Raw genomic sequence first — 23,586 nt, 5'->3', positions numbered from 1 at the left:
ATAGTCTTAATTTTAAGGTGCTTTCAAATTTAAGATAAGACAAAACAACTCTAACTACAAAAAAATTTTAATGTTGATTCAACGAGTCAAACCCCAGTTGCATTATCGGAGAAACAAAAAATTTTAATGTTGATTCAACGAGTCAAACCCCAGTTGCATTATCGGAGAAACAAAAAATTTTAATGTTGATTCAACGAGTCAAACCCCAGTTGCATTATCGGAGGATATTTTAATGTTGATTCAACGAGTCAAACCCCAGTTGCATTATCGGAGAAACAAAAAATTTTACTAATGACGGATATTTTACTAAGCGAACGGGGATAAAAATGAATCCCACTTTTCGACGCATTTGGGTGCGAACTTATACATGTGAGGTTTGCGCCCTTTATATCCGAATATTTGTCGATTGATTAATTAGGTTAGCGCAAACACCACATGTAAAAGTTCGCACCCAATTTAAGGTGCACTGGGGATTCATTTTAATCCCCGTGGGCTCGGCATATTTTTCGATGAGATTCATATTGCACATTAAACAGTTGACAGGTTCTTTAAAGAACATGTCTTCCATTTTGGACACGTAAATAAAGTTACGAATGTCCTGTGCAATTCGCATGAGCAACGAATTACTCATAGTCCATTTACGGACAAAAAGCTGGAGAATAATTTTCTCCAGCCATTGAATGCCAAATGTTTTGAATGTTTTAAGTGCCCACGTTCCCGGAACGTCGGCAATCGGTACATCTTTTAAATTGTTTTGAATAAACGAGTACATTTCGGACTCGCGGGATGCGAAATTCGCATCAACTAATTTTAATAATAGAAAATTCGGGTTTAAGTCAATGATTTCCGGTTCCATCATTGACAAAATATCTTCCGATATTTCAACTGGGGTTCGATTTGTTGAACCAACCAGTTTCATTTCAGACCAAACGAAGTGGACTGTTGCTTCAGTGGGATTCATTTTGGTGGGGGGGAAAACGTGACCGGTAAAAAAAAAACAAGTTCTATGTGTGTAAATTTGAGATAACTTAGTAAATCTTTAATATCTTTATCTTTATGAAAAAACTTTAATCTAATGAAATTTTTATGAAAAAACTTTAATCTAATGAAATTTTTATGAAAAAACTTTAATCTTTAATCTTTATCTTAATCTTTATGAAAAAACTTTAATCTTTATCTTATAAAACTTTAATTAAAAACTTTACTTAAAACACTAAGTGAATAAAATTTTTATTACTTTAAAAATTAAAAACTTTAATTAAAAACTTTACTTAAAACACTAAATGAATAAAAATATATATGCTTACCTGAGAACTAGTTGACAGTATGTGAACCTTAAAAAACACTTGAGAATGTTGAATGTTTCTTCTTTTCAACATTTATATACAACTTATCTGACCTATAATTTTCTTCTTCAGGGAGCGTAACTTCCTGCTTAACAGAGTGTTTTACTGTCACATAGTTTAGATTTAGTCCACACAATCTAGGATAATTACTGAACTAAAAAAATCAAAGTTCTCAAGTTTCGTAAATTGAGGAAAACATTGTGCAAAAAATTATAATATGTATTAGGGATTTAAATAGTTTATTAAGATACATATGCAATTATCTATTTCCTTAATTGCTTCGTTCTATTTACAAATTCAACAGTGTATTTATTTTTCTTTAGTTGGTAAGGAAAGTAAAGATTATTTCGTTCTATTTAAAAATTCAACAGTGTATTTTTTTTCTTTAATTGGTAAAGAAATTAGAATATGAATGTGATGCTCACGCTCTTACGTGCCTCTACTACCTTAGTCAACCCATATCCTAAAGAGCTTTTCCTTAATTCCATTAAGGAACTGTCAGACTACATAAACATAATAGGTGACCCAAGACAATGAACTAGGAAAAATTGGCTGTGAAGCATGGCATAAAATGCAACATGTGCCGAGGTGACAAGTTCAAGCAGGAAGAGTAAGAAGAAGATGAAGGAAGGGAAAGATTATGTCACTCTATTTACATATTCAATAGTGCATTTTTTTTTTAATTAGCAAGGAAAGTAAAATGATTTATAGATTTCTTCTGATTGCTTGTTGTGAAAACCTTTCAAAGAACTGGAACATTATTTATATATGTCAACATATATTCTTTGTAAACTATAAATACAGAGAATGGAATTGTATTAAGTAGTATTGTTTTACCAGTTTAGTGAAAAATGGTAGCTACTGAAAAGGGTATGAAGAAAGAAGATACAAAAAGAAGAAATTTTAAGAATATATATTACAGTGGTAAGTAGTTTTCTTGTTTCCTTTTTATTTAAAAACTTAAGATTTAATTTGTTTCATATTTCTTTTATAAGGATATAGCTTAATTATCGCTTAATTTCTTAGAAAAAAAAACATAAAGTTTATTTGCTTTTTTTTCCCATTTCTCTCTTTGCTTTAATTTTTTCTCTCAATAGACATTCAATTTTAATTTTCTAAAAAATTTAGAAGGAGGTAAGAATTTTTTTTATTAAATCAACTAAGGAAATCATATGGAAGGTTTGCACAGTTTTTCATTTACAGTTATCCCCACTTAATCGTCCCTCGGATAATCGAGTAACCCGCTTATACGAATAAAATTTAAAACCAAATCATTTTATACTAAACTAACGTTAAACTTCCCCGTTTAAACGGTTATTTGTTGTTTTTTCACCGCTTAATTGTATAAAGAAGTGGTACTGAAATGAAATTTTATTTTATTTTTGCGAAATGTTTCACCAATTAAAATAGAATTTTCCTTTTTCAGTTAAGATAAGGATGCAAGCGGGTCATTTCAATGGGGTCTTCTTATTCATTAGAATTTCATAGATTGTGAATAAAGCATTTCGAAAGATATTCCCAAAATTTGAAGCAAAAATATTAATTTGTTGAAAAGTTATAATTTTTTTAATAATTTATCCGCAAGTTAAATTACTAAATGTTCCAATATTTCACAATGTTTCTTGCGCATGAGTTTTCATCGTAGCTGTATGAAACTCATTTATATTACAGTTTGAATAAGCATAAATAAAGTTGGATTATGTTTAAACTTAGCACTTAATTTTAAACAAATAAAAAATCAAAATATAATAGTCTATATATAATTTTTAAAAATTGAAATTTAAATAACGATTTAAAGTAATTTAAAAAAATATTCAGTGAGTATTCAGCTTTTATTTATATCACATTGGTTACGGAACATTAGACCAATCATATATATGAAGAAAAAAAAAAAGATTTACTCAAAACTCATGCGTAAGGAACTTTTCGAAGTTTGAATATTATCGTAAAAAAACAATATTGAGAAAAACAGTTTAACTATAAAAACAGACAGTTTACATAACTTTGTTTACAAATCTTGAAATGCTTATAACTTTGCAAAAAATGAATGAAATTGAAAAATTTTTCTTTTAAATTGTAGCTAGATATAACTATTATTTTTTGAAACAAAAATTGAAAAAAGTATCATTTGGTCGATTTTGGGGGTTTTAAATAGTAGTTGTAAATAGTAGTTGTAAATAGTAGTTGTTACCTCTTAAGTAAAATAGTTTTTTAATCCAGTGAACAATTTTGAGTTGGATGCAAGTTGAGCGCGAAAAGGAATGATTCTAATTAATAGAAGAAAAAACAAAAACAATGAATTTTAGAAACAATAAATATAAAAAATCTCCAATTGATGTAACCCATTAATTAGGAATTTCTCAAGTTTCAAATACAAAAAAATTAAAATAAAAATTCTGAATGTATTTGAGAGGAAAACGCACAAGTCAAGAAAATTTTAGTAGAAACTAAAAAGGAATATCTAATTTTGATAAATTGACGAATTAAACTGGTATAAAAAACAATCTTCAATTATAGAATCTTTCGGATGGGATCAAATAATATTTTAGTTCCAATCTTCAATTATAGAATCTTTCGGATGGGATCAAATAATATTTTAGTTCCTAAGTGATACTTTTCACTAACATTGATTTATTTTATCTAACTTCAAATGACATTTTTTTATGATATTAAGGCTGACATTTTTCAGTCTAATTATTTATTGTTCATAAAACTGAGTTTATTTAATCAAACAATGCTGTACAGTCCGCAAAAAAAAAAAAAAAACGAATCACCCTGAATAACTTTCGTTCTAATGATCAGATTTTCACGAACTAAGTGTCAATCTTAATGGTTCCTGGGGGTGACCTCAAATATGTTAATTAATTAGTGCTAACTATTAATTAAGTTGCGAAATCAGACACAAAAACGTACTTTCTCTGAATAAACATATATTTTTTTTTACATATTTTGAATCTAGATCCTTGAATTAGTGGGGGTAGACAAAATTTTAAAAAAATTGGGTCGTAAATTGGGTTGCAATAAAGGTTTATATATTTGGCGATAGTCCAGAAAACCGCCAAAAAAAGTCGCCTGCGCAAATAAATATTTTAAGATAACCCTTGACTGATTCAAAAGAGAAACGCTTAATTTTACTAGGTTGCTAGGCAACCAATTTCTGACTGTAAAAAAATTGAAATAATGTTTTGTGATTGCTCTGAGAGGTTTAATTAATAGTTAATAGAAAACACCTCGAAGTTTCTAGGCAATAGACAATTTTTAAGTTCATTTATGTCCAAAAAGCAAAAAAAAAAAAATAAATAAATAAAAAAAAAATTATTTTAATCTCTTTTGAAAAGAAAATTTGAATCGATTTATAAGTTTTCAGAATTTAAATACATGAACTTTTTATCTGATATTATTTAGATTATGCTATTTTTGCTATGTTTATTCGAGGATTTCATACTAAAATCAAATTAACATAACTTATAATAGCTATATACAAAATTTTAGGGATAATGATTTTTACAGCTTTAATCGAGTCTTCTAGGCATGAAAGTTTGAAGGAAAAAAAAGTGCATGAAAAATAAAATGTAGATTGTATAGTAATTCTAATGCACATTCACAAGGTTTTCTGTAATTTACGATTTCTTTTTTCTATAACTCAATGAATTGCTGAATGTTTAGTGGCATTTTAAAAACATTGAAATATGTTATGTTTAAGAATAAGATATTGAAATAATATGTTGCAAATTGTAGGATTCATTGTTTAAAAAATCGCTTCATTCTACTAGATATTTAGGTTACATCGTTTCCTTTGGATAAAGATGATTAGCAAATAGCATCCTCATGTTTCAATACATTCTGAAACTTATACGTTCGCAAATTCACCATAAAATGTCGCACAGCATATTCTTCAATTACGATAAGCTACATTTATCACCAAATACTGCTACTATGATTATTTTTGCTTTCTTATATATATCTGATGATCTCTTTTTAAACAGAGCTCGTAAGATCCTTAAGATACTGAAATGGGGGCACAAAAACTTAAGAGATAAAATATTTAATTTCATAAACTCAAAATATCTGGTGTCAAAATGTTAATTTTATAGTTAAATATAACTTTTGCAATATTGATGCTCTTACATTTTTAAAGACCATATGAATCCTGATAAAATATTAAAATGCATATGTTTACTTTAACTAGTGTAAAATCCTTATCAAAATAATGATCAAGACCCAAATGTAAAACAGTATAATTGACGATAAAAACTCAACTGGCTTCAAAACATATGAAGAGGGGAGTAAAAGTCGACATGTTTCGAGTTTTCAAATATAATCGCCCATTCTCAAGATTTGTCAGGCTTGGATAACTTGTGACTTTTATTATTGGACGCTCAAAACATGTCTATTTTTTAAAAGTTGACATGTTTCGAGTTTTCAAATATAATCGCCTATTCTCAAGATTTGTCAGGCTTGGATAACTTGTGACTTTTATTATTGGACGCTCAAAACATGTCTATTTTTAATATCATCTATTATTTTTTTAAATCAATGAAGTTTTTATATTTTCGATTCAGTTTCTTGGGATTATCCATTTAGTTACACAACATATTAAATTATTTCACTCGATATTATAATAAGTTTTACATATGTTATAGGCACAGGTTCTTAGATTGAAAAAAAAAATAATTCACTACTTTGTAAAAAAATTAATGCAGTAAAAAAAAATTTTTTTTTTTGCTGCAAGCCATAACATTTCAGTTTAAGGTCATAAAAAAAATCCGTTTATAATTGAAATTTCAAAAGTGGAATGTGAAAATGGAATGTCCCCTAGTACCAGGAATCGAAATTAAATAGTAACAAGGACAACTTTTTTAAACAAGTTGGCGTTTCCGTCCTACTCGAAGTTGTTTGAAAAGGTATTTTTTATATATCGATTCCAAAGTTTATTCGACATATATTTCAGGGTACACTTTCGGAGTATTTCGATCGAGTTTAATTTTACACCCTTATTTGCTTAAAATTATTAAATAATTTACTTAAAATAAATTATTCAAGCTACATGATTTAATGCATTCATAGTATAATAATAAACGGAGCTTCCAACGCATATCCTTAACCTTAATACCGCCATCATTAAATAAATGGAATAAGCTTAGATAAGTAATAAAAGTTAATTTTTCCCTCGCTTTAATTTTCAAGGAATAATATGTTTCGATCAAACAGATTTCATTCTGGAAATAGCGAAATTTTTGAGTAGGTCCCTTGGAGCAATATCATTCTTATCCTCTTTTGACGAAATATAGGAAAATTAGTTTTCACAGTTTCTGTAAAAAGTATGTTAGCCTACTTGCCATGTTTTTTTTTTAATTTTTTTTAAAAATCAGATGACTTTAAAATTGGCACAGCTTCGGAATCCTTAAATTTCAATTTTTAGTATTTCCTGCTTAACAAAATAAGGCATTTTCCTGATAACAAATTATACTACAATAATATCTTGGAAATCATAAAATTGGCACAGCTTCGGAATCCTTACAAATTTCAATTTTTAGTATTTCCTGCTTAACAAAATAAGGCATTTTCCTGATAACAAATTATACTACAATAATATCTTGGAAATCATGCTAAAGTAAAAAATTAAACAAAATAGTTTAGTATATTATAAGAAAAAAAATCTACTTGGTATCATAAAGAGTAAAAGATATAATGAAATAATTAGTGAATCACACGTGGTCAGATAATTAAAAATTTAATTTCACAACTAGGATAGTAGGACGACATTTAAGATACTGAGATATTTTAAGACACTAAAAAAATTGAATACGTATTCCACAGCTTTTTATGTTCGGTATCTTTATCCTCTTTGTAGTGACTTATAAAACATCAACACTATTTTAGATAATCTAAGTTGAAGTCACAAGAAACAAAAAAAAAAGACAATCAATAATTTATATTCTTTTTTCAAAGAAAAATAGTATGCTAAGTAAATAATAAGCTGCTTTGCATTAAATAATTTTAAACAGCTGAATGTTTTTAATTTCTTAACAAGGTTTTATTCTTAGCTAGCAGACAATAATTCTTTAAAAAAAAACTTGACTATAATTTAAAAAATAAACCTAAATTAAAGAAAATCTAAATTAAAGTTCTAAAAAATTTTATTAGTATATTAATGAAGAAATAATAAACGTAAAATGGTAAAGAATAAGATTTTTAAAATGTTAAAATTTAATTAAATAGTTGGCAAAATAGTTCTGCAATACACTTCCGGAAATTTCTTTTAAGATTAGGATGATATAGGGTAAACCAACAAATGAAGGAGCATTTCATAGATATTTCTTAGAAATAAGATTCTAAACGTTTTAATTTAGATTGATTGGTAACAGTAGCTTACTACCTAACAATAGGAAGTCATCTAACAATGCATTTAGTTACCTGGTATTTGAGTCTTCTCTGGAAAAAGTTTTGAATGTGTTAGTATCTGTTCAACGCCTTGTTTCTTTGACAAAATTATAAGGTCAGTGTTTGTTGTTATCCGTGTAAACTACAATTAATTGCATGTAATAATGCTTTTTTTCTCATTGCGATTGCGATTTAAAATATGGTCATTGAAGTTACGTTTTATTTATTTTAATCATCATAACATAAGCAAGTACTGAGATTAGGGGGTGTTTATTAACTGGATTACCGAACGATGAAAAACCAATGAATAAACAAGTGTTCCTTTAATGGGATTTTTTCAAGTTAATGAAAATAAAAGAAAAATTTTAATTTTCTTGTACCTTTTGTCATATTATAAATCAAAATTATGTTAAAAATAAAAATAAAAAAACTTCTAACCAGTGAAGGAATAGATTTCCCAGTGAATGAATAGTATGTGTGAAATATGATTTTACATGGATAATTAGTAGTTCAGCGACATAGAGGACTCCTAAAATTCAGTTAAATGTTGTATGAATAGTTCCTATAACTATTTCATTTAAATATGCAAATTTAATTGCTAAATTTATTTAAAGAATTATAATAATAATTAATTTATTATTTATCTTAATAAATGTAGTGATTAGTTATTACATCATACCTTAGACACCTTGATAAACTATGTTTATTAACTAAATATAACAACTGAATATAATAATAAAAGCTTGGATGGAAAATTTCTTTGCAGGATTTTGTGCCAATAAATAGCTAAATTATTATTTTATTGACGTCTTTAATCTCCTAACGGGAACTGGTAGGAAAAATCCATTTAAAGGCAATTATCTAGGAGAAAAATAGGTGTGAAGTTTTTTTAAAGCGACATCCACCGATAACTCAGTGCGATGCGAAGATAGTTTCAGAAGGCAAAACTTCCCTTAGAGAATAATATTAGAAATACTGGTTTTAAGAACTTCAGAAGAATCTTTAGGAGGGAAGTAGCCCTGGCATCCTTTTTATAAAGTGATTGCATTTACAATGCGAATGAAACAAGAGTTAAATACTGCCCTTAAACGGGAAAAATCTGCGGCCTTAAAAATTATAAGGATTTATATTCTAAAGTACCTAGGAAAGAAAAAGTACCTCCATTGGTAGTTTTTCCTTACCGAAGAATTCGTTGAGATATTACAGAATCAGTCCCTGCTACATATTTCATTGGAAAAAGCTATTCATGAAATGAAACGATGACCGCAGCAACATTTTACAAATATATTGCAATTGTTTCTACCCATGGCTAATTAAAAATGCAATCAAATTCCATATTTTGCTTCTTCTGGATAGGTATAAATCTCATATCAATTTGAAACTGAGCAAGTTTTGTTCCTCAAAACAAATTTTCTGATTTAGTTTTCTACGTAAATCTTGGAAATCTCGTTAGATCTTGAAAACAAAAGAATTGTAAAACAATATGTCTAGAAAATTTTACATCCATTTTTAAATAAGATTTGAGGCATCAACCGATGAAGTTAAAATGCTTTTATGAAATGCGATATTTTTTCATTCGATGTAGAAAACGTTGACTGTAACAAATGCATGCAAAACAGACACCAAGAGTCAATGAGCAAGACAACTTATCAACAAAACACATGTTTCGAGAGTAACGATGTGCTATTTCTTCAGAAACTTGAGAAGGAAATCTCACAAGTTATGTTGCAAATTTTTAAAGGAACATTGATAGAAAAGTTTAATCTCCCAAATATCCAATAGCCTGTGCTTTCTTCAATATTGAAGAATTTATTTCAAAAAGAACAATTGTATAATCAAATTTTGGCTCTGAAGCTGAGACAACTAACATTAATAATGAAAGTTTCTTGAAAACTGATTTTGAGATAAGTCCTCTTGAGGCATTGTTAGTTGCAAAAACAATTTATTTTATAAGTAACTACTAGATATACGTCAATGAGAGATGGGTTTTACTCAAACTTCGAAACTCCTTTTTCTCATTTATTATCCAGTGAGGAATTCTGGAAATGGAACTGGAAAATCAAAAGAAATTTCGGTGATACATTTACATTGGCTCAAAATTTGGAAAAAAGAGGAAGGTTAAATCAAAAGAAAAAGAAATAAATTACTCATGACGAAGAGAAAAAAAAAATACTTAAAAAGATTTTTAAAAAAAGCTTAAAAAATATGGGGAAAAGAGTAAACAAAAAAATGATCGAATTATAATAATAATAAAAACATCATCGGATTACACAATGATAAACATTCATAATTTAGAACGGACTATTAAACTGTGAGAAAAAAATGAAAAACATTTTTTTAAAATTATGTATTCAAACATATTTTACTTTCCATTCCATGACTGAAAAAAAAGTAATATTTTACAACATTAACTATGGTTATATGTCGTAATTCCAAGAAATTTGTGTGGCCTATGGATTCCTAACGAGCATCAAACATTCTCAAAATTAAGTGTTCATTCACTGGAAAATTTAGTGTTTATTCACTGGTAAGAACTGTTCCTTCACTTGGTCATCTTACTACTTATTATTTAAACCACCAAAAGCTTAAAACAATATTATGTAAGTTATCTAACTTTTTTTTACATAATTTGCATTTAATAACAAATATGTCGACACCATCATTTAGCTAAAATTACAAATTTTGAAATTTTTATGAATTTTTTTAAAAGGCAAGCTAAGCTTAAGTGTTCCTTCATTGTTTAGTTTACCCTATAAGATGTTGAGAAATTTGCGATGTTGTGAGAGATGTTTAAAAATGTTTACTACGTATTTTTATTAATATTTATAAAATATATATTCAAGAAATTGATAAATATATTATTCCAAATCTATGCATACGTATGTATATTATTGAAATTGTATCAGTTATGGAAAAACAAAATAAGAAAAATAAAAAATAATCACATTAAATAACCACAATCTGGTGTATTCTATCAGAAGCACGCTGTTTTAAAACTAGACATTTGTTGAATAAAGTGTTTTTTATTCGAAATTCTTTACTAAATTGAAAATAAATTATTAAATGACTAAAAAAGAAACATCGTATTTTATAGTGTGAAAGAAATAAAAATAAAAAGATTAGCAAACGATTATTAGCGAAAAAAATATGAATGAAGTTTTACGCTACGCGCGCGAAGTCAAGTTCCTCCCAAGTTTATCACATTTTAATATTAATCGCTCCAATTAGTTATTTCTTTATTGTCGCCAAATTATTTTTTTAAAATTAATTAATTTTAATTTTTCTCAGCTTTTAATAAATAATAACAGTTGAAACTTTAGATTTTTCAATTGAAAAATATGTAGATTTATATGGTATAAAAAAATTCATACCTTATAATTCAATATTTTTTCATCCTCACTTTAATTAAATAATAAAAAATAATAAATAATTATTAAAAATTATTTTTTGCATGAAATTATCTTTGGGTAAATGAGTTTTATGAGTGGGTGCAATTTTTTTGAATTGCTTCATTAGTTTTGAAAATATGACTGAAAACGCAAAAAGCGAAATTAACATTAAGGGGTACGAACTTTGAATCGCTCTCCTGACCAAACTATGGGGACCACATTTCCCAGATTGCGGCTACCCCCTATATTTTGAAGATAAGAAATCCAAATATGTAAAAAAAAATGCATGTTTATTCAGAGAAAATACGTTTTTGTGTCTGATTTCGTAACTTAATTAATAGTTAGCACTAATTAATTAGCATATTTGAGGTCACCCCCAGGAACCATTAAGATTGACACTTAGTTCGTGAAAATCCGATCAGTAGAACGAAAGTTATTCAGGGTGATTCGTTTTTCTTTTTGCGGACTGTACTATGCATTAAATACTATTAAAAAGTAAAATTTCGTAAAAATTCAGAATTTAAGATTGAACATTGTACTCTCCTACTAATCGAATAACCCGCTTAATTGTATAGATTTGGTTGGAATCGATGGTATTCCTTTAAGTGGGGTTGACTGTATATTTTTAAAATAATAAAATAATAATTATTTAGTAAGGTACATTTACCCCTGAGATGAGAATCGAAAGAATCAACAAACCAATAAGTAAGTATTTTTATTTTTTTCATTTATGTTTCTTCGTTTAATTTCAGGATGAATGGAAAAGGGCCGGATATCAGTTCCATTACACGAACAAGTAAGTATACAATACTTTTTTCTGTTATGGATGAATAGGAAAGGGCCGAATATCAGTTCCATTACACGAACAAGTAAGTATACAATACTTTTGTCTGCCCATTAGCTATTTTTTACACTAGGGTAGTTTGGGATAATAGAAATACCTGGTGGAGGTTTTGCATTTTTTTTCTTTTGCAACTGAGAAAGCGTGGGGAAACTTCTATGGTGATTTTATACGATTCAGTGTAAAAAACTACATTCCGAATTCTTTGAATCAATTCTTATATGTATAAGGAGTTCTTTTTTGTGTAAGATTTCTTGAAAAATCATAAACTATAATAGTTATGTTAACTATTTGAAAAAAAAATTTTAAATTTATTTTCTAAATTGTATATAATAATTTAAATTTTTCCTTTAAAAATATTTCATGCGTTAACTGAACATTAAATTTAAAGCGCGTTTTTCAGCACATTTATCCATGAACTCTTAGTTAGAATCTAAAATATGCGTTCTAAATTTCTAAAAATATTTTTCTTCAACTTTCCTTATGTCTTTTTAAAATAGTTTTAAAAATGCGAAAACACATAAATATTTCAGTTAATACACTTCAATTTTTTTGTTGTAAATGTCATGAAAAGTAAGCAATTTATTGAAACTGTGTAGCATATATAAAATTTCCCTTTTTACATTTTTTAAAAAAGAAATAGTCATTCACGATTGACTTCAACTTACTCCTGTAATAAATTTATAAAATTTTATTGTTCAAAAACTTAGCTTCAATCTTAAAGGTACAAAACTGAGTTATTAAAAGAATTTCTAGAAACTATAACTAAAGTTAAATCATGTGTAGAATGGGGAATAAAAATGGAATTAATGAAAAATAAGATAAAATAAGAAAAAGGATCAATGATCGGGGGGTCTGGGGTTTTGAAATCTGAGAATTGATCAGGGGTGGTATCTATTGGCGGGTCATGGGATCATAAATGGGGAGATTTTTAATGATGTCATTATTAGTTTGATCAATCCTGTTGTAGAGATTATTGCTGTTTTTTGCGAAAAAGGTCCGAATTGTTGGAATATTAAGCTCTTGCCTAATTTTGTCACCTCTGACATACCAGGGTGCTTTAGTGATAAGTTTAATCATTTGATTTTGGAGAGATTCCAACTTGTTAATTTTAGTGTTATGGGTGTAACTCCACAGGGGGTGTGTATAAGTGAGTAGAGGGTGGAGATAGGCTTTATAAATGATAATTTTATTGTTTAGTGTTATGGGTGTAACTCCACAGGGGGTGTGTATAAGTGAGTAGAGGGCGTAGATAGGCTTTATAAATGATAATTTTATTGTTTAGTGTTATGGGTGTAACTCCACAGGGGGTGTGTATAAGTGAGTAGAGGGCGGAGATAGGCTTTATAAATTATAATTTTATTGTAAAGAGAAAGTTTGGATTTCCCATAAAGGAGTGTGTAGAGTTTTGCCTTAGTGGCTCTAAATTTATCAGAAATATTATTAATGTGAATATTCCATTTAAGTTTGGTGTCGAATATGACCCCTAGGTATTTACAAGTATCAGACCAGGGCAGTGTTGTATTGTGTAAAACAGGGTAGATGTTGGGTATGATTCTTTTTTTTTTTTTTTTTTTTTGTGAACAGGGTAGAAGTGCTTTTGTCGGTGTTAATTTTTATCTTCCATTTAATGAACCATTCTTCTTCAAGAATGTTAAGATGTGTAATAATATTATTAATGTTTTTGTGTTGTGCGAGGATAAAAGTATCATCTGCGAAAATTTTATTACTTTAATTTCAACTTAATCTTGGTTAAAATAAATTATTTTTATAACTTTTATAAACATTGTTTTACGCCGATATTTAAATTACACGTTACTTTGATTTTTGGAATGAGTTTAAAATTACAAAAAATATGAAGAGCATCTCGCTATATTCACCGAAATAATTAATTGTCTGTCAAATATGCTAAAAAATGATTTATTATATTAAAAAAAATTCATTACTATTACTGAGAATTTCACTGGAACTCCTTAAGCGTCAAGCAATCTGAATGATATGATTATAATAATTTGAATAATTATTTGTGCAAAGGCATTAATAAAGATCGGAAATAAATAGATAATACAATCGAATTCATAATAAATGCCACGAATAATTATTTTTATGAAAAAAGATTTTTATTTTTAATTCTAATCGAAAAATTTAACAAATTTACGGTTGTATGGCTTATATATTTTTAAAAAAAAGTGTCATTAATGTGCATTTTTAATTATAACGATTTTAAAACAATAACGGTAAACTTATAAAATTCAAAAGATTTTAGTTTTGAACTCGTTCTGTTAAATCATATTTTTAAATATAAAAAATGCTAATTAAATTAAATCAAATTGCTTGAAATTAAATTGCTTTTTAATGATCAACACTGATTACGCACAATGCTAAGGTACGGCGGGGATGTCAGAAAATAATCCCTAGGACGACGTGAACGCCACTTTTTTGTGCGTAAAACCGGTCTGTCAAAAGCGTGTTGCTTTTCTAAAACCCCGGGAAAAATGTCCTAAGAAAGCAAAAGTTTAGGGGGTTTTGCGGTCCCCAAGATGTTTCAGAGACGAAAAGGATGTTTTGACAGGTCAATGTAGGAAATCAATTTGTTACCTTTGAAATCAATTTGAATCAATTTGTTTACACAAAGCTTCTTCCAAGCTCAAGTTTCACATTTCAGGTCTCAGCTATTCACTGAATGGGTGATTTTAAATTTAATTTTATTTTTGATTTTTTTATTTTATTTTTATTTAATTTTTACTTGAATATTATTTTTAACAACGAGTTTTTATTTTCATTTCTCAGGACTTATTTGACCGATTTTGCTTAAATTTTGCATTTCGACATTTAAAATTGCAAATGATGAGAAAATTGTATACCTTATATTTCTTAAGTTTCTCGACTTCCCTTAATAATAATAAATGTTTACTACAAGTTTTATCTTGTATGGAATTATCTTTAGAAAAACGATTAGGAATTGATTGATCTGATTGGAATTGTATGCAAAACTTTTTCAATTCGGTTTAAAAAATTGGGATATAGTGAAATACACAAATTAAAGTTAACATTAAAGGGTTCTAACTTTCAAACGCGCTCCTGAAAAAACTGTTAAAACAATATTTCTAAATTGAAACTACTATATTTTGGAGTCACGAATCCGAATCCAACGAAAAAAGGTATGTTTAATCGGAGTACGTTTTTATGCCTAATTTTCTAACTTAAAATATCGTTTGGACTAATTAATTAGTACATAGTAATAGCTTCGAAATAATAGCTCAATGATAATATCTCAAACTCGTCACATCTCAAGAACGTTTTGCGTTTTGATTGAATCGAAATTTTTTCCCAAAATTGTAAAAATTCGTTCTTCCAAAGGTAATAATATCATGAAAAAAATATAGTTTTAAAAAGTTATAAAATGTTGATTATTTTTATTAATAATATACGTTGGAAAAATTCTGAATCCCGATTTTTGAAATTGTCGTAAAGTAAATGGTGACTGATGCACGTCAAATCTGTCGAGTCGCAAAGTCCTCCATGTTCCCATAGCAAATCTAGACCACTGGGGGGTACTTATCCAGGAGTTTCCTTTTCATCTGGATTGGTTCAAAATTACAAGGCTACTGAGTTGAACATTAGTACTCGTAAACCAGAACATGCCCTAGACAAATCATATATACACGTTTAGACGAATCACATATCCTTCCAGATTGCGGCAGTTTCCGCATTTTGAAAATTAAAAACCTATAACTATAGACAAACTTCTATGTTTATCCAGCACAGAATGCGCTTTTCCGTTCATTTTCGTAACTTGAAATGTGGTATTGACTCTTTGTACGTGAAAATGTGATTAAGTTAATCAAGGTGTTTTTTTCCATTTCATACACTGTACACAAAATAAGTCAATGAGAATCTGTTACGTTGATTAATATTTATTTTAAGATATTGAATACGCACAGTTTATTTTTCTGAATCAATCAACAATTTTTTACTACTAAGAAAATGTTAAAAAAATAATAAATAAAAAATATTTTGTTACTTTTTGTTTTGCTTTTTTCCGACGCGCATATTTATTGCGTGAAACTACGATTACGTAGAATTTACAATATATTTTACTAATTTTTATTATTATATTAATTCTTAAAAATAAATAAATAAAAAATCAACTACAAACATTTTTATTAGGCATTTGTAAATGAATTTTTGACATTATTTAGAAAAAACAATTGACCAGATTTTTTTCCCGACGAGACTCTAAAATTTTTCCGATGGGGGTCTGGACATGCCCGACAGGGGTATAATTGATCCCCTTCCTAATCCCCTACTGGCGCCACCCTTGAAGCGAAACAGAGGAAAGTAGGGGAGTTTTTAATTATCCTTTATAATAATATAGAAAAGCTTCTTGTAGAAAAAAATATAACATAATATTTTTCTAACGAAAAAATCTAATTTTACTGGACTATGAAGAGATATGGTATGAGAAAATTATCTTCTCAGTATTTTTTTATAATACAAATTCATTTTCTATTACAACTTGAAAATGAAATTTTGAACATCTCATGAAAAATTTATACAACATACGTGTAGAGGAGGGAAAATTCTTTAATTTTCATAGAAAAAAAACATAATATAGGAGCAGGATTTACTGTTTTTTAACGAGAAAATTTAAAATATTTCAATTTAGTATAAGACCTAAATTATACATATATATTATATATATTATATATATAATATATATATATTATATATATATATAATATATATAATATATATAATATAATATATAATATGTATATTATATATTATATATATATATAATATATATATATTATATATATTATATATTATATTATATATATTATATATATACAGGGTGTCCCAAAAGGTCGTTTACAAACTTAACATGCTGGTCTGTCATATCATGATGAACAAGATTTACATAGGAACTTGTGTCCGAAAATTAAAACTGAGACCGCTAGAGGGCGATAAGTGCAGGTTTGGATGAGGAGAAAAAAATGATATCGATAGCGGTGTTAATATGACTTTTATTATAAAACATTTACATCACAGCAAATGCTCAAAATTCCTTCCATTCGCCACAATGCACGTTTCACAGCGTCGGCGCATGGATTCACGAACCCGTTCAAATTGGCCAGGAGTGTCACGGACACGTGCTGCCGCTTCCGCGATCCTGGCGATAAGATCCATGTCCGATGTTACAGGTGTCTCGTACACTATGGACTTCATGTGTCCCCACAGGTAGAAATACAGGGGAGTCAGGTCGGGGGATCGCGGCGGCCATGGGACTGGTCCGCCTCTACCGATTCAGCGATTAGGATGAATCCTATCGAGGTATTCTCGAACAGCGTAGCTAAAGTGGGCAGGCGCTCAATCATGCTGAAGCCAGATGTTTCGGCGTGTAGCGGCTGGAACGTCACCCATCAGATCCGGCAAAACTCTTTCTAAAAAATGCGATAGGTATTTCCGCCGAGGCGTTCAGGTAGAAGGTAAGGGCCAATCAACATGTCACCGATAATACCAGCCCAAACGTTTACGCTGAAACGTTGTTGATGTGCATGGGCACGTGTACATCTTGGGTTTTCATGCTCCCATACGTGCTTGTTGTGCAGGTTCACGACACCATCCCGTGTAAAGCAGGATTCATCAGAAAACAAAATCCATGATGGAAAATCTGGCTGTGCGACCCGCTGTTGCAAATACCAGCGTGAGAATGCAATGCGCTTGGGATGATCGTCAGCGCACAATGCCTGTACTTTTTGGAAGTGATAAGGGTGTTGCATGTCATCGTGCAGTATGCGTATTATGGTGGAACGAGCTACACCCAAGACACGTTCGCCTTCTCGGAGACTTCTTTGCGGGTTGATGGCATACTCCTGTAGCACGGTTTCTTCTACGACATGTGTGCGTGTAGCACGTTCTCGACCGATGTGGCTACGTGCTACGAAAGCACCTGATTCACATAATCTGCGGTGCAATCGTTCAAACAAAACATGACTTGGCTGACGTCTGTTTGGGAAGCGCTCAAGGTACGTCCGTGCCGCGGCTCGTCCATTTCCATCAGCGGCGCCGTATACGTAATGCATGTCGGCCATTTCTACGTTACTAAACTCATTCATCCTTCTCCTTCAACGTCCACGCCTGAAATGATTGTTTTTCCCTCTCTCCCGTTTTCGTGCAATTATCGCCCTCTAGCGGTCGCAGTTTTAATTTTCGGACACAAGTTCCTATGTAAATCTTGTTCATCATGATATGACAGACCAGCATGTTAAATTTGTAAACGACCTTTTGGGACACCCTATATATATATATATATATATATATAGGGTAGGACTATATATAGGGTAGGTGGATATATATATAGGGTATTCGGGACCACCCTGTATATATATATATATATATATATATATATATATATATATATATATATATATATATATATATATATATATATATATATACAGGGTGGTCCCGAATTCATGGTACAAACTTTAATGGTAGGTACAGGACATTGTAACAATGATTTATTGTATAGGAATGTATAGTCGCAAGCGACGCGGTGAGGCGTAAACAGGAGAAATAACGGCTGATGTAACAATGATTTATTGTATAGGAATGTATAGTCGCAAGCGACGCGGTGAGGCGTAAACAGGAGAAATAACGGCCGAAAGGAAAAACAAAGATTTTATCGAAAGCGTTGTTGACAAGTGTCATGTTTACAGTAAGTGTGCAAATTTGTGTCCACCAGAAGCGATACATGCTTGACAGCGTCGGTGGAGCGATTGGCGTACACGTTCAAAGATGCCTGGTATTTCACGCACACCTGCAGCAGCTACAGATAAGCGAGCGACGAGATCCTCATCTGAGTCAACTGGAGTCTCATAAACAAGATGCTTCAGATGTCCCCATAAAAAGTAATCGAGGCTCGATAAATCGGGAGATCGGGGTGGCCAATTGATTGGTCCACCATGCCCAATCCATCGAGCCCCAAACGTGGCATTCAGGTAATTCCGTACATCAATGCTGAAGTGTGCTGGCACCCCATCGTGCTGAAACCACATGCGGTTACGAATGGCGATCGGAACATCATGCAGCAGTTGTGGTAACACTTCTTTCAGAAAAATAAGATAGCTTCCGCCACTGAGTCGCGTGGGTAGTAAGCATGGGGTAATCAAAAAGTCGTTCACAATACCAGCCCACACATTAATACAGAAACGTTGTTGAAACGCATGTGGACGCGTTGCATGTGGATTATCGGTTGCCCATACATGGGAATTGTGCGCATTAAAGACACCCTCGCGTGAAAATGTCGCTTCATCTGTGAATAGCACATCACCTACGAAATCCGGCTGCAACGTACATTGCTGCATCACCCACAGGCAGAAGTTCACGCGGAGAGGATAATCTGCCGGATTCAATGCTTGTACTTTCTGAAAATGGAAGGGGTGCAAGCGATTTTTGTTTAACACTCTGCATACAGCCTGACGACTCACACCTACGTCACGCGCAACAGTTCTTGTGCTTGACTCGGGTCTATCAGCCACAATGTTCAAGATGCTTTCTTCCAGCCTTGGAGTGCGTACAGCTCTTAATCGACCAGCGTCATGTCTGTTGACGTCGAACGCACCTGTTTCACAAAGTTGACGATGTAACTGTTGAAAAATTCTATGATCCGGCATTCGTCGATCAGGATACTCCTCGCAATACATTCGTAACGCAGCTCTGCCGTTACCATTTGCACGGCCGTACATGTAATGCATGTCTGCTTTTTCTGCATACGTATATAATATAAAATATATTATATATATATATATATATATATAATATATTATATATATATATATAATATATATTATATATATATATATATATATATATATATATATATATATATATATATATATATATATATATTATATATATATTATATATAATATATATATATATATATATATATATATATATATATATATATATATATATATATATATATATATATATATATATATATATATAATATATATACACAGTGGTGGCGAAAAGTGTGGACACTTTTTGAAAGTTTCATGCTTCTCAACTTTGCGTGCTTGTAGATTAATCACTTTAAAAAAATGTCTTAAAAAATATGGGTTATCCTACTAAGTATTGATTGTGTAAGTATCACTTTAAAAAAATGCAAATCTAAGATAGATCTTACTATTAGTTGCATAATTTTTTTGTAATACAGATATTGTAATACTGTATTCATTATTAAATTCTACATTAAAGTACCTTCAATTTGATATATAAACGTGCAAATCTAAGATAGATCTTACTATTAGTTGCATAATTTTTTTGTAATACAGATATTGTAATACTGTATTCATTATTAAATTCTACATTAAAGTACCTTCAATTTGATATATAAACGTGCAAATCTAAGATAGATCTTACTATTAGTTGCATAATTTTTTTGTAATACAGATATTGTAATACTGTATTCATTATTAAATTCTACATTAAAGTACCTTCAATTTGATATATAAACGTGCAAATCTAAGATAGATCTTACAATTAGTTGCATAATTTTTTTGTAATACAGATATTGTAATACTGTATTCATTATTAAATTCTACATTAAAGTACCTTCAATTTGATATATAAACGTTTGTATTTAAGTGAAAATTAATATATTCTATAAGCACACAAAGTTGAAAAGCATGAAACTTTCAAAAAGTGTCCACACTTTTGGCCACCACTGTATATACATATATATATTCAATAATAATAATAATTCTTTATAAATTTATTTATAGAGTCAGAAACAAGTGAAGAGGAAGAGTACAAGAAAGAGAAGAAATATGAAAAGAAGCAAATCAAAAATAAAAGTAATTTCATGAGTACTTTTACGTATTTAAATGGTTTGGAGGATGAGTCGATGATAAAATATATACGAAAAAGAAATTTTTTTATTGTTTTCTCATTAAAAAAAAAAAAAAAAAAGAAGAAGAAAAGTCGATAAAATTTTATCTTTCAGACATTGTCTGAACACATTTATATTCATTTTTTGGAAAATTATAACATATTATAAATTTCAGAAGAAAAATTTGTCAAAATATTTATACCAATAAGCAGCAATAAGTATAAAATTAAGTACAACACAAAGTTTTTAAAGTGTGAATTTTCTAAAATCACAAAACTCAAACAAAAGTGTTCTAACTAAGCAAAGTCTAGCCTGAACATCACTAGTATTATTGTATATTAAAACTATTGAAGTAATATAAAACAAATATTATTTCAGGGTCAAACCACGATTCAACCAGAGAAAAGGAAAGCCCGAAGAAGAAAATCCCCAAGACTTATTCTTCAAAAAGTTCAGGGGATGAATTCGTATCAAAAGTTGAAAGAAAAATACCACTGATCACGAAGTCAATCAACGAACCTGGAACAAGCAAGGAAACAACTTTTTTTAAATATATACGACCTGGAAACAGCCCTGAAACAAGTGAACTGGAGGAGTACAAGAAAGAAAAGAAGCAAATCAAAAATAAAAGTAATTTCATGAGTACTTTTACGTATTTAAATGGTTTGGAGGATGAGTCGATGATAAAATATATACGAAAAAGAAATTTTTTTATTGTTCTCTCATTAAAAAAAAAAAAAAAAAAAGAAGAAGAAAAGTCGATAAAATTTTATCTTTCAGACATTGTCTGAACACATTTATATTCATTTTTTGGAAAATTATAACATATTATAAATTTCAGAAGAAAAATTTGTCAAAATATTTATACCAATAAGCAGCAATAAGTATAAAATTAAGTACAACACAAAGTTTTTAAAGTGTGAATTTTCTAAAATCACAAAACTCAAACAAAAGTGTTCTAACTAAGCAAAGTCTAGCCTGAACATCACTAGTATTATTGTATATTAAAACTATTGAAGTAATATAAAACAAATATTATTTCAGGGTCAAACCACGATTCAACCAGAGAAAAGGAAAGCCCGAAGAAGAAAATCCCCAAGACTTATTCTTCAAAAAGTTCAGGGGATGAATTCGTATCAAAAGTTGAAAGAAAAATACCACTGATCACGAAGTCAATCAACGAACCTGGAACAAGCAAGGAAACAACTTTTTTTAAATATATACGACCTGGAAACAGCCCTGAAACAAGTGAACTGGAGGAGTACAAGAAAGAAAAGAAGCAAATCAAAAATAAAAGTAATTTCATGAGTACTTTTACGTATTTAAATGGTTTGGAGGATGAGTCGATGATAAAATATATACGAAAAAGAAATTTTTTTATTGTTCTCTCATTAAAAAAAAAAAAAAAAAAAGAAGAAGAAAAGTCGATAAAATTTTATCTTTCAGACATTGTCTGAACACATTTATATTCATTTTTTGGAAAATTATAACATATTATAAATTTCAGAAGAAAAATTTGTCAAAATATTTATACCAATAAGCAGCAATAAGTATAAAATTAAGTACAACACAAAGTTTTTAAAGTGTGAATTTTCTAAAATCACAAAACTCAAACAAAAGTGTTCTAACTAAGCAAAGTCTAGCCTGAACATCACTAGTATTATTGTATATTAAAACTATTGAAGTAATATAAAACAAATATTATTTCAGGGTCAAACCACGATTCAACCAGAGAAAAGGAAAGCCCGAAGAAGAAAATCCCCAAGACTTATTCTTCAAAAAGTTCAGGGGATGAATTCATATCAAAAATTGAAAGAAAAATACCACTGATCACGAAGTCAATCAACGAACCTGGAACAAGCAAGGAAGCAACTTTTTTTAAATATAGACGACCTGGAAACAGCCCTGAAACTGTGGAATTTAAAAGGCCTACAATCAGTAGGAAATATGCAATAGAAGAAGATAAAAAAATAGTTAAACATCCAGTGATAAGCAGCACTTCCCAGCAAACGATGCTGACTGCCAGCGGAGTTTCTTGTAACTGCATGGAAAATCATGATATTTTATTAAACCACGCCTTTCGTAAGTATTTTCAGAGTTCTAACTAAAAAGTTGCATTTCAGTTGCTGATAAATAAACCGCTTTAGTTTGATTAGTAATTCTTTGAATGTTAAAATGTCACTCTATCAAAATCCGAATTCGATAGTCCGTGACCTTACGAAACACGGATCTTTTCATTCAATATTTATTTACGAAATTTTTTGAGGCTTTGTAACTATTTTAAATAATTTTTTGTTACATTATAAATTTTTACACCTCTTATTTAATAATTTTTAACAGGATATTATTGAAATAAACAAGAAGAAAAATTTGTGCAAAGATACATTCATTTATCGACTTTTGCGAATGTACTATATATCTACGAGTAATTTTTGTTAAATGCGACAATTAAACGTAGCTGCCTTTGAAATTTGATGACTATTTTTTTAAAGTTTATTTAACTCTATCATTATTAGCATTATCATTTATACATTGTCATTTTTCCGCATACTCGAAATAATTAATATAAACTATATTATTCAATCTGAGCTGTTTTATAAAGTTTGGTGATTAATATCACATAGACTAACTAAAAATGAAATGGAACATGGAAGTAAAAGCTATAAAATTATAAATTGTAATTTTTCAGACACTTGAATGCTAAGGAATAATTGCAAACTG

General features: G+C 29.4%; 1 protein-coding gene across 1 annotated transcript; it reads left to right on the top strand.

Annotated features, from left to right (window-relative positions):
- Positions 1 to 1,843: 1,843 nt before the first annotated feature.
- On the top strand, positions 1,844 to 22,973 carry LOC147800805 (uncharacterized). The gene is made up of 5 exons (XM_087156452.1): positions 1,844 to 2,270; positions 20,759 to 20,830; positions 21,244 to 21,495; positions 21,910 to 22,161; positions 22,576 to 22,973. The coding sequence occupies exons 1-5, from the start codon at positions 2,198 to 2,200 to the stop codon at positions 22,971 to 22,973; spliced, it is 1,047 nt and encodes a 348-aa protein (XP_087012578.1). The 5' UTR covers positions 1,844 to 2,197.
- Positions 22,974 to 23,586: the final 613 nt, after the last annotated feature.

Source organism: Parasteatoda tepidariorum, unplaced genomic scaffold (assembly GCF_982258835.1).
Source record: "Parasteatoda tepidariorum strain Cologne lab strain unplaced genomic scaffold, Ptep-v5.0 scaffold_79, whole genome shotgun sequence".
In the NCBI taxonomy this organism is placed as follows: Eukaryota; Metazoa; Arthropoda; class Arachnida; order Araneae; family Theridiidae; genus Parasteatoda; species Parasteatoda tepidariorum.
Note: the sequence above shows the minus strand (reverse complement) of the source record. Positions and strands in the feature narration are given on the sequence as shown.